Below are 12,393 nucleotides of genomic sequence, written 5' to 3' on the forward strand. Positions count from 1 at the left end.
CCGAGAGCCTGGGGGTGGGGGAAGAGACCGAGGCCGGGCGTGAGGAGGAGGCGCTTTTAACGGGTTCCAGGTGTCGAGGCCCAGAAGTCACAACCTGCCCAAGGCTGTGCGATGCAGGGGGTGCACGCGGCGGGCGGCGGCGGCGGCTCGCAAATCCCTGCCTCTGCCTCAGATTCGGCCCCGCCGCAGCCGGGCGCCCAGGCGACCCGGGCCGGAGGGTGGGCGCCGCAGAAGCGGGCCCTGGGCCTAGATGCGCTCCGCGGGTAGCAGGACCCTCGCTCCCTCCCGGCCAAGGCCGCCCGGGGCCTTCCGAAGCCCGCGTCCCCGCCGGGCCCGCAGGGCTGTGCCCGGGAGGGAGCCAACCCGGCTCCTGCCCAGGTGCTGGGGGCTCCGGGAGCCCCAGTGCTCCTCTCGTCCCCGCCTCGCCTGGCGGCCCACCTCTCGGCTTCTCCGTTTTCTCCTTGTTCGCCCTCAGATGGATTTGTCTTAGATCTGGTGAAGGAAAATCAGCCCTAAGTCCTGGGCACTTCAGAACAAGTAAATACAATCAATGCCCGGAGCCTGGCGGCGCCGAAGCAGAAATCCACCCAGGCCAGGACCAACCCTCGCACCTCTCCGCGCTTAGGTAAACACGCCACCGCGCCCCTGGAGCTGGAAAGGTCTGGCAGCTTTTGCGGTGTGGGACTGTCATCAGAACAACATCTTCATGGCCTTGCTTGAAACGGCTCTCAGCAGAGAGCTCCAGAAATAGCATGGCTGGGCTCAGCGGCCCACGAACCTGCTTGGTGCAGACAGACCAAGCTGGTCACAGGGCGGGAGGCGAACGGGTAAAATCGAAGAGCGACTACATTCCCTGCCGCCGAAGCTTCGACCTGTAACTCTCATCCCTACAGGGGACGGGAGAGGACGACTGGGCCTCAACCCACAGGCTGCGGAGGTTGCAGTGGGTGGGGAGGAGAACTCCCAGCGCGAAGTGAGGCAGAAAGAACATCGTTCTTAACCACTAAAAGTGATTAGACGCCATAAAAAATAATTGCACCTATTTAGTGTCAAATAAGGTCTGCTGTAGATAGCGGAGGAAAAGGCCGAGTGTAGATCACAGATGGGAGACGGAATTCCTGCCGTATATGACGTGATGCTGGTGTGTAAGAGGACCTGCAGGCTCTTGCTGAACGGGTCTCTGGTCCTGGAGAAACTGTGCAGAGGTGGCTGCTCGATTCAACTAGGTCGCAGGTTAAGTCATTCGGCGTATTCCCATTCCTCAGAACTGTGACTCTTGAACCCTCTCCCCATCTGTGCCTCTCCAAATAAGCTCTTAGGGTCGCCACATGTTTATAGGATCCCCTCACCAGCTGAGGTTTCCTGAGTACCTGCACCTGAAAATTTACCTCCCCAGACTTGTGTCATGAACCTGTTTGCTTGGCAGGTTTCCAAAAGAAGCCTATAATCACCATAAAATCATCATCATCACTAAATTAACAGTTATTTGTCATTAAAACCGTGATTTTTAAAACTCTCATACTATGATTGCTTTGCTTGCTGGCTTGGCTTTTTAAACACTAAAACATAAAGGTGAATGTATGAGAAAAATCACTTTCTCCTCATATCAGATAATCGAGTGGCTAAGAATAACACAATCTTTAAACTAGAAGGGGTTTTCCAACAGGTCTCCCTTACATCCAGAGATGAAAGCCAGACAAACCCTGGGTTGGTTCTTCCTTTTATTAAAAATGGAGTTATTGAGATATTAAACACTTAATATTTTCCATATGGATGGAGAGGAAGAGCAGTTTCAGATAGACATCTGAGTAGAGTTATCATTGCTTTATGCAGAGGAGTGGAGGATTTGGCTCAAACCAGAAGCAGATATGAAGTTCATGAGGGTGGGGGAGACAGTGAACAACCAACATTTCTTTACTGACATGATCTTTTTTTAGCTTGTGTTGTCCTGGACACCCTTCCCTAAGGGGCTTAAACCTAGAATGTGGTCAACCTTCACTTGGTCATCTTTGACCCAAGGCCAAAGGTCACTGATTTCTGCTTTGGAGATTGAGGTCCAAGTTACAGAGTTATGTACCCTGGAGATTAGGAAACCATTTTTGCTTTTTCTTTGAAGAAGTTGTGTAAACTACTTTAACAAAGATTGGATTGGCTAATATGAAATCAGCTTCCAATAACAAATTTATTCTCAGTTACGTCACAGATGTTAGAGCTGGAAGGGGCCCTTAGAGATCACTGTCCAATCCCTTTAGTTCACAGATGATAACTGAAGCTCAAAGAAGTGAAGTGTAAGAATCAAATTTCTACATACTCCACCGAGAAATTTCAACTTCACTGTTCTTTAAAATCAAGGTTTCTGAACATTGGCACTTATCATGACTTATCATTAATTAAAATAATTATTAATTATCAAAATAACATTATCGTAAATGCTCCCCCCCCCTTTTTATTTTTTTACTAATCTTGTTTGCTCCGAAATTGATTTCTTAAAGACTAAGTTTTGTCTGTATTGAGAGTTACACTTTTATATCAATGTTAGTGTCTCGAATATAATTCAGCTTCCTGTGATTGCTTAGACCTTATGTGTCAGTGAAATCTCTACACAAACATTGACAAAAAAATACAAGTACTCTACTCAATTTGATATTGGGAGAATTTCAGAAAAATGCAACTCATTCTTCTAAAAGCCACATAAGCAGGAAAAAATTGTAATACAACACACAAAAACTATGAAAATTAGATATTTTATTTATAGTTTAATCACAAGAACAATTTTCTTGTTCTTCCAAGACGTAAATACATACTAGAATAAACTCTGTAGAATATACAAAAAATACATACTTTTCTCATGAAATTTTTCTTTATAATAAATAGAAGGAAACACGTGTGTGGCTGATCCTGATAATGCTCCGTGACTGCTTAGGTTTTCAGCCTGTTGATTTATTTTTAATCTCTTGAAAGAATGGGGGAGTTCCTTCTCCCCTAAAAGGTCGAGATAAATAATACATGAAGCAATCCTCCCTCCTGATTTTTCCCTTTTCCTCCACATTTCTCCTTTTGATAGAGAGTTCAGCCTAAATTTCCACGCTTGCATTCAATCATTACAAAGTCTACAAATTATACAATGACTTCTAACCTGGCCCTCTAACAAAACAACGTTTTCCCCCTTATAAATCATAAGAGACAGATGGCAAAATGGAGAAGAAAAAGGAAAGAGAAGGGCGGGACAATAGGCATTGTGACGAATCTGGGAAACAGAACAAAGTGCACATCAGAGAGGGAAAGTTTGGTTTGACAGGTGAAATTCCCACAGCCCGCAGACAGCACTGGGAATAAAGCAGATGCCAGCCATTGCAAATCTGTGGATAATATTATTACCGGTAAAATCATTCAGATGCTAAGATACATTTCTTTCTACTCGACATTAACATCTCTACATAGAAGCAAAGGTGAAGAGATCACAGGAACCAGTTGCATTCCCCCTGGGAGATTCACACGCACTGCACCGAGAGAGGGGAGGAGCGTCAGTCCGCTCTGCAAACTCTTTAGGCATGCCACCTTCATCTCTTCCCAGCATCTTTTTCGCTTTAAGAAGTGCCCCCCAAACCATCCTCTCTGACAATAAGCTCCATCACACCAATAAATTAGAGAGCCCGTCTGAATGAAGGAAGCCCTTCGCCAAGGAAGGCAACAAACAACCGAGGAATCATAACGTCTACACCTGCTCTGAGCAGTGAGATGGTTTCTGGGGCATGGAAAGCGGGGTCAGGAGAGAGGTGGGAGGAGGGCTTGAACGGGGACAGGAAAGGGTAGCCGCTAAGGCCTGGCGTGGGTAGCAGAGATGGCGGCTCTATATACAGTCCCTGACTATGGGCAGGTGAGGTGCGTAGCGGTGCTTGTCGGGAGGTGGGGACTGCCAATAGTCCATGTCTGAACCCGCCGGGCTGGCAGGAGATAAAGTGCAGCTGTAGGGAGAGGTGGAGTTGGAGGAGGCGGAGGAAGACGGCGCGGGGCTGTTCGTGCAGCTCCACGTGGAGGCAGGCGAAGGGCTATCTCCGCTGTTGCCCAGGGCGGCACTAGAGCCTCCGGGGCTCAGCAAGACGGCCTCGGAGAAGAGCGCCCCCGGCAGGCCGCCGCCGCCGCCGCCGCCGCAGTGGTCAGCCAGGCGCAGTGTCTCGGTGAGCGCCCATATGTAGTTATGGGCGAAACGCAGGGTCTCGATCTTGGTGAGCTTGGCGTCCTCGGGGAACGTGGGGAGCACCTCACGCAGCGCGTCCAGCGCCGCGTTGAGGTTATGCATGCGGTTGCGCTCGCGGTTGTTGGCCTTCAATCTACGGGTCTTCTTGATGCGCTGCACCGTCTCGGCCGTCTTGGCTCCGCGAGAAACGGCCCGCGCCCTGGAGGGGCGCCGCTTGCACTCGTGCACCAGACCCAGCAGCCGCGCTGGCCGGCAGCCCTCGGCCCCTCCCGGCGAGCCAGCCCGCGCCCCGGCCCCGGCTCCGGCCCCACGCTGCCGACGCGCCCCGCCCGACGCGCCCAGCTCCTCCTCTTCCTCCTCGTCGGCGCTGGAAGATAGGGGGGTGAGAGCCGCCGAGGCGGGGGAGGCCGAGCCGAGCAGCACCAGCACGTCCTCTTCCTCCTTCAACTCCAAGGTCTCAGATTTGACGAACATCCTGGAGAAGAGAGCAGAGAGGGAGAAAGAACCAAACGAGGTGTCAGGATAGAAGCAGAGGCATGTTTTTGGTGTCACCGGGATGTACTGCTGCGCGCACCCGAGAAGACCCCCTCGGAACGGCGCCAAGGAGGAAGGTAAATTGGGGAGGAAACCCCTCCAGTGCTCCCCAAGCTCAGGAGCGCCCCTTGTTGTGACCCCGTCGCCAGCCAGCTGAGTCCCGAACTCTACGGGCCGCCCTGACGGCTGTGTTCCCGCCCCGGAAAGGGCTGCGGCCCCCGTGACAAAGATTCAGCGCGAGCGAAGGGCGTTCGGGCGTGGTGGGGCGGAGTGAGGGAAACACCCTTCCAAGTTGGAAGCCGCCGCGCGGATACTTACTTGGTTCGCTCTCTAAATGTGCCTCGGCGTCGCTATTACTTTGGCGTGTGCTGCGATTCTCCGAGCAGCCCGGAGCGCAGTGCTGCCCCTTCTGCCGCCTTGGAAGCAGCGGGCCTGGCGCTACTGCGGCGCGGCTCCGCGGGGGACCTCTCCGTCGTGCGAGTTTGCCAAGAGCCCCGGCGGCCGCGGCGACCCGCCCGGGTCTCGTGTGTTGTGCTGGTGGTGCGTGTCTGTCTGTCAGTCAGTCCCCGGCCGTGCGGCTCCTGGCACGCGACTCCCAGGCACTCCAGTTAAAGCGAAGCTGCTTGTGGTTCAGTGGCTGCGTGTCTGGCACACGACTCTCCTTAAAACCCCTTATATACCACCAAGAAAACAATCAGATCTGCCCCCGGGGCCCCCATCTCCCCCCATCCGCGGCCGCCGCCGCCTCCTCCCCCTGTGCCGGCCCCCCTTCTCCCCCGCTTTTCCCTCCCCGGCTTACTCTTTTCATTGCATTATCATCATTCATTTCTTTCTCTTTCTTCACCCACTTCCCCCCTCCCCTGGCCCTGCCATCCATCCTCCTCCTCCCATCGCCCCCGCCTCTCTTCTCCCCCTTTATCTAATCAGCATAAAATGGTTCTAAAGCTCCTGCCGGAGCTCGAGGCTGCGGTCGGAGTGCTGAAGCGGTGGCGGCTGCACCGGCTCAAGCTGCGGCTGTTGTCGCCGCCGCTGCCCATTGTGATTGGTGGCTCGCGCTCGGCTGGAGCGTGCCGCTAATTTATTAATGAATGGAGGTCGCGAGGCGCAGCTGGCCAATCAGGGCGCCCGGGACTCCGGGAGGCCTGCGAGCCACGCGCACCGGAGCCCGCTTCCTTTCAGCGGCTCATTAGGGGCCGGGGGCGCCGGGGGCCGGTGGGGAGACCAAGGCGACCGCCCCCGCCCGGGTCCTTGCGGCTGCACCCCACCCCCGCCCCGACGCGCGCGCGCGCGCACCGCAACGGGCGCTGCCCGGCCTCCGAGCTCCCGGACGTCGGGATCCGAGGAATTAGTTAATGGGGGTCAGAATCCCAGGGAAAGCAGTTAGCCCTTTGGTGCTGCCGGACGTCTCTTGGCAAAGCTTCTTAGGAGCTGTACCAAATAGTAAACTATTTAAAAACGCTTTCATTTGGTTAAAGGAGGAATGGGATATGGATGACGAGCTGTGGGCACTTGGTGGGCAAGCGTGTTTAGGTTCCAGAAGGACTGACGTGGGAGGATGAAGAGAGAGGAGATTGGAGGATTCATAGGGGCGTCTCCTGCCAGGGCAGATAGAATAGGGGAGCAGCTGATAGGCTTTTAGGGGATGTGAGAATGAAAGCACTCACATATGAGAACGAAAAGGGACCTCCTCATTTTACGTGTGACACACTGAGGCTCCGAGCACGGGTATAGGTTTTTGGTTTGCTGGGGGTGGGGGGCGTTAGGGTTAACCCCAGTTTATGGCGGGGCGGGACAGCAAAGAGGCTTCCTGCGTGGAGGGCAGGGGGAAGAGCGGCCGACTTGCAGCTCCCTCCAGCGAATGGGCTGCGTTGACATCTCCATGACCTCTGCTCCGCGCTGGGGGGCGTTGTAGGGACATGGGGCCCGTCCTCCCGATTCTGCCGGCTTTTCAATAGGAAAAAAAGAGCTGGAGGGCTAGTGGACCTCGAAGGGAACTAGTTCTGAATTGCTCAACAGCCCTCCCTGCGTCCTCCTCCTCCTCCTCACGCTCACGCCCACCCTCTTGTCGAAGTGGCTGACTTTTTAGAACCAGAGCCCCCAGAAGTGTGTGCTGGGCCGAGTGTTAGATGGTGCATGAGTAGCGGGGATGGATCTGGACTCCAGTCGATTGGAGAGGAGTCCCTTTTGCAGATTTAAGTTTCAGCAAGGCACAGTTGGAATGTTAGGATTTGAAAAGTGGCCGGAGCAAAAGGATATTGTCTGTGGTCTCTGTCTCATTCGAATTGTAGGAATTGGAAACAAGTTGTATTTCAGAGAAGAGGATGATGAAAGTGTTTTGGAGTGGTTTCAATTTGCTTAATGTTTCCTGCAGGGAGATCATGAGCCGGCCTGGAAGGCACAAAGTAAAGAAAATGAAAATTAGAATCCCATGAAAGAGACTGTTACCCGCTGCAGCTACCCAACCTCCAGACTTCCTTCTGTCCTGAATTTATTTGAAAACTGCCACGATTTTCACCTTGCTGGTTGATATTTGTGCTTTGCGTCTCCTCCACTTTAAAAACAAACTCCCTAAATTTAAAAGAATTATTTCCCCAGTTCCCTCCTCAATCCTTTTAGAACAGATTAATTTCATAAGGCAGAAATACAGATATTAAAAAAGAAAGAAGAGAAATGTTCAGTGTCTCCAGAATACAGCATTTGCCTCTCTCACACTTCTTTGGGTCTCTGTCTCTGTATCATGAACCTGCAGAATAAGAACTTCGTAAAAGTTTGACCAAGCGAAAGATGTGTCAGTAGTACTAGAAAGATAGCAGAAGTGCTTACCATGGTTGCATGCACACATTAGCATTATTTTATAGGTGATGATCACTGATACCAAACAAGTAAATACTCTTTACAGCCCTCCTAAAAGAAAACCCTCTAATGTCTTGGCTAGCCAAGGTAAAAAATTGAAGGGACACATGGGAGTGGATGCAGGATTTTTGTGTTAATTTTAAAAGAAACAGAGGATGAGAAAGCTAGGTTCTGAGGAAATGATCAGACTGCTAAAAACAAATACTGGAATGATGGGAGATATTATGGAGTGTCAATCTTTAGATATCTACGTCTCATGGAAGGAGTTGCCTGCAAAGAAAGACAAACCAATAGATTAATGTAATAGAAACAAAAGAAAGTTTACTTTAGCATCATAGAAACATGCTTCTTTGGACAGGTCTTAAATTTTTGGTTAAGCTAGAAAGTACTGGGTTGATTTTATGATAAAATATATTGGGGGGAAGAATAGAATCAGAATCCAGTTAAGTGGAGGCTTACAGGAAGACCTGATTAGCTTTTATAACTCCAAACAAACACTGAGATCAAGCTGGTTCTAATGGTTAGGGCTACTGAAAAACACAATGGATTTCTTTTTTTTTCTTAATGAATTATTTGGCTGCATCAGGTCTTAGCTGTGGCACCCGGGCTCTTCGTTGTGGTGCGAGGGCTTCTCTCTAGTTGAAGAAGCTTCAACTAGAAGTTTCTCTCTAGCTCTAGGCTCCAGAGCGCTCGGGCTTAGTTACCCCGCAGCATGTGGGATCCTAGTTCCCCGACCAGGGATCGAACCTGTGTCCTCCCCATTGGAAGGCGGATTCTTAACCACTGGACAACCAGAGCAACCCCACAATGGCTTTCTTTAGTTGATTTTTAACAGTATTTGGATATCTGACCCCCCAGTTTTTATGTTCTCCCAAGACTTTATGTTTTTATGGTGCGCAGGAATGGTGAATGCTTTTCTTTGTCAAAATCCAAACTTTATTGTCTGTGAGAAATTAATAGTGCATATTTAAGTGTATCCTGTACAGATATGTAGTAACAGTAAAATATTATTAGGATGAATTGCACATTTCTGATTCTGGAAATTTCCAGGAAAGGAAATTATTTTCAAAAAGAAAAAGTGGACTTCCCTGGTGGCGCGGTGGTTAAGAATCCGCCCACCAATGCGGGGGACATGGATTCGAGCCCTGGTCCGGGAAGATTCCACATGCCACGGAGCAACTAAGCCCCTGCGCCACAACTACTGAGCCTGCGCTCTAGAGCCCGCGAGGGGGAACCCCGTGCCACAACTACTGAAGACCATGCGCCTAGAGCCTGTGCTCCACAACAGGAGAAGCCACCACAATGAGAAGCCCGCACACCTCAAAGAAAAGTAGCCCCCTCTCGACGCAACTAGAGAAAAGCCCGCGCGCAGCAACGAAGACCCAATGCAGCCAAAAATAAATAAATAAATTTATTTAAAAAAAAAAAGAAAAAGTATGCCAAGAAACTTATATATTGTGTACATATTCACATGACATAAATCAGTCTCTATGTAAATCGAAAGATATCAGGGAGTTTATATAACTTTATTTTTAAAATAAGGGCTTCTTTGGGTATATGCAGTGGTGTGTGTTAGATCACTGTGCAAAAAGTACAGGCGTTTAAAAAAAAAGTCACCCTCTATATTATCATGGAATTTTAAGAATTTTGGTTGTGTGTTTCCCTTGTAGCCTTCAAGAGAAACATCACTCTTGATAATATTTCTGGAAATATTTCCCACCATGAAGAGTATTGTTTTTTAAAAGAACACCAAGAACAATTAACTTACTAGTGCAATCCAGAAATCAGCCGTTCACACTCAGTTGCAAAATTTTATATGTTCAGCATTTTGCTCGGTTTTGCTGAAAGGCGGCAATTTCGATTTGTACTCAGGTTTGCAAAGACGTGACCAAAGCCAAATATCCTTAGCTGGACTCTTCTTACACTCTTTTAACTTAAATAAATTCAAGAGGCACTTGTGTGGTCTAAAAGATTGTCCAGATGAAACGAGGCTGAAATGTTATGCGAAGGGGGAGGAGAGCGCGTGAATAGCGTCAGGGAGTTTGGTGACCGAGAGCTGCTCCTGTCCATTGCGTGAACTGTCCTAAAGGGTCAAGCTGTTCATCTTCAGCCCCTCTTTCAGTGTGCAGTCCTACTTTAAGGGAACAAAAGCTCAAAGCAGGCAGTTATCAAGAAATGGGAGCCCAATGATTTAAACTCATCCCCAAGCCTTAAAAAGAAAGGGGGCCCGAGTGCGTGTAGGGAGAGAAAAGTGACGTAAGGGGAGGGGGGAAGGGGGTGGAGACCTTTAGAAAGTCTTTGTTGTTTTTAAGAAGTTTGAACTTTGAGACGACCCAAAAGCCCCAAAGTTTAGGGTAGGTGTTGCTGTGGAGCCACAGGCCACATGCCCTCCACGCTTCGACCTCACAGGTGGCCAGAGAGGACAAATGGTCCCCACGCCATACTCTTGCTGCTGCAGGTGAATGGGGCGAGGGCGGCGGCAGAAAAGGGCTCCTTTCCCAGAGCGTTGCAGGAGCAAAAGTTTGCCCGCCCAGCAAGCCTGTCCCCCAATTCACAGTAAACCGCCCTGCCTGCAGGGGAAGGGAGGGTCTCTGCTCTGCTAAAAGGACCGGATGACGTATCTGCCAAGGGTGGCTTTGTAGCCTAAATCCTAATCTGCCTGGTGAGCTCTCAGAAAGGCGGAAAGAGGGAGAGAAAAAGTTAGCCAGTCCTGAAGAGCTTTAGTTCTTCGCCGCGGACTAGAAACACAGTTTCCAGCGCCGAGGAGGCCCGAGTGGGAAAGATCAGCTACCCCCCACCCCATCCCCAGCAGAGGACTCCTCACCCTGTCAGAGTTCATTACCGGTGATGGTGAGTGCTTGGGAGCCAGAGTGAGCTCGGAATTTTTGGCAGTCCCCTTCTGGGGAGCCAAGGAAGCCAAGAGCAATAACAATGTAAACTCATGCCCCACCTTCGTACTGGACCCCTGTGCGGATTTCTCAGTCTCATCCTCGATTTTCCCTCGGATGCTGTCGGGGAGGATTTGTCAATCTAGTCCTGCAGAGGTCCGAGCTAGGATGCTGCGCTGTCATGTCAGCGCGCCAGCCCCTCCCCCTTCCGTATTTGGGGAGAGGCGGGAGAATCTACAAGAGGAGAAGCGAGGCAGAGAAGATCGTAACCCCTCCCCCGGGACCCCCATTCCGAGACCCTTGCCCTAAACCCGCATAACGTGCTTTGGTGCCTCAAGTCAAACATTCAGGAAATCCAGCTTGAGGCACAGGTCGTCTTGATGGCGGCGAAATCCGCCCGGCAGGTGCCGAAAGTCTCCCTTCCGTCTGCGTCGACTCTACCCTCTCCCCACCCGCTCCGGAAAGGCAGCGCCTGGCAGGCCTCTCTTCGCTTCTTACGCGACCCGCTGCCCAAGCACCCCTCTTCTTTCCCACGAAGGAAAGAAATCACTGTAGGAGATTTTGCCAATCTCCGCCAGCTCTCTGATTGTTTTCCTCAGGTAAGGGGAAAAGAACAGCCGGCGCGTGAATGGGGGGCTGGGGGCCCACTAGGGAGAGAAGCCCCCCACCCCTCTGTGCCTGCAAAAAGGGACATTGGCTATCCAGGGGAAAGTGCAAGAAAGAGAGCGCTAATCGCTGAACCAGGAGACAAACACGATTACCAGCTCCGAGCCTTGAGTCAGAAAGTCTCATAGACTTTAAGATGTTAATCCCCAGCATAATCCTTCCTTTGGCGTGTAGGAATAGTGCAGCCACAAGAGTTGTTTTGTTATTTATATTGGCGTTTAATAAAACTCAGCCAGCGGTGAATGGGCTGCCCACTCTCCAATGGTAATTAATTCCCTATTTCAGTGACCCAATTGTCCTGGGACAGAGCGGTGGGCCCGTCCCGGTGCCCCGGTCCCTCTTTGTGCGGATACACGGCCCTCGTGCTTCAACAGCTATGGAAACTCATTCTTTTGATGTCATTCAAGGAGTTTTCCTTGGGCATCTTCTAAACTTCAAGGACCCTTTTCTTTCTCCGTTTCATGAAAAGCAGTGCGAGCTTGACCACCTCTGTAGAATTTAATGATTTGGTGAAAGAACTCTTTGGGGTTTATGTAAGGAGTTAGACAGAGAGAAAGGAAATTTGGCAGCCTGCTTCCTTGCACGGACAGTCCCGAACCTGGAAAACACAAAACTTAATCAAAGCAATGGATAAAGATCTGAAAGCCGATTTTCCCTCTCCTCTCCCCACTAAGGAAAAACATAACCTCACAGAATTCTCTTCTGGAAATTATTGTTTGTTGATATAAATTAAAAGGGTGAGGTGGGGTAAATAAGTTCGAATCTTTAGCAGAGAAAGTTCTGAAATCTGTTCCTTTGGGAAATAGGATATCATCCTTCTACGTTAGCGCATTCATTCAATCATCTCTCCCTTTTACCTTCAAAATGTACTTAATGAGCACCCAGTGTGTGCCAAGCACTGTACCAACCCCTGGGAACAATGCCATGCACAAGACAGACACCACTCCCACCCCCATAGAGCTTACATTCAAATAAGGAGACAGAAAAATGAGAAAGTTACATGCCGGAAAACCGTGTGTCGGGAGAGGGCGAGGCTACCTTTTCTCTTCACGGATCCAAAAGGATACTTTAGGACACAAACCATTCGGGGTCAACCCGCGTAGCTGATTTATTCATTTTTTCATTGCCCCCGAATATTTCTGCAAGCGCCTGCTGTGTGCCGGGCGCCGTGCAAGGCGCGGAGTACGCACCGCGAGCGAACCGGGCAGCTGCGGCCTGCTGGTCGTTGGTCCCGCCCGCGCGACGACGCAGTCT

At 50.5% G+C, this 12,393-nt stretch overlaps 1 protein-coding gene across 1 annotated transcript; it reads right to left on the reverse strand.

Annotated features, from left to right (window-relative positions):
* Nucleotides 1–2,777: 2,777 nt before the first annotated feature.
* NEUROG2 (neurogenin 2) lies at nt 2,778–5,564 on the reverse strand. Its single transcript, XM_057547004.1, has 3 exons — nt 5,532–5,564; nt 5,051–5,403; nt 2,778–4,673 (listed from the first exon to the last, which is right to left on the reverse strand). The coding sequence occupies exon 3, from the start codon at nt 4,670–4,672 to the stop codon at nt 3,851–3,853; it is 822 nt and encodes a 273-aa protein (XP_057402987.1). The 5' UTR covers nt 4,673; nt 5,051–5,403; nt 5,532–5,564; the 3' UTR covers nt 2,778–3,850.
* Between the last annotated feature and the right edge of the window lie 6,829 nt (nt 5,565–12,393).

Source organism: Balaenoptera acutorostrata, chromosome 5 (assembly GCF_949987535.1).
Source record: "Balaenoptera acutorostrata chromosome 5, mBalAcu1.1, whole genome shotgun sequence".
Lineage (NCBI taxonomy): Eukaryota > Metazoa > Chordata > Mammalia > Artiodactyla > Balaenopteridae > Balaenoptera > Balaenoptera acutorostrata.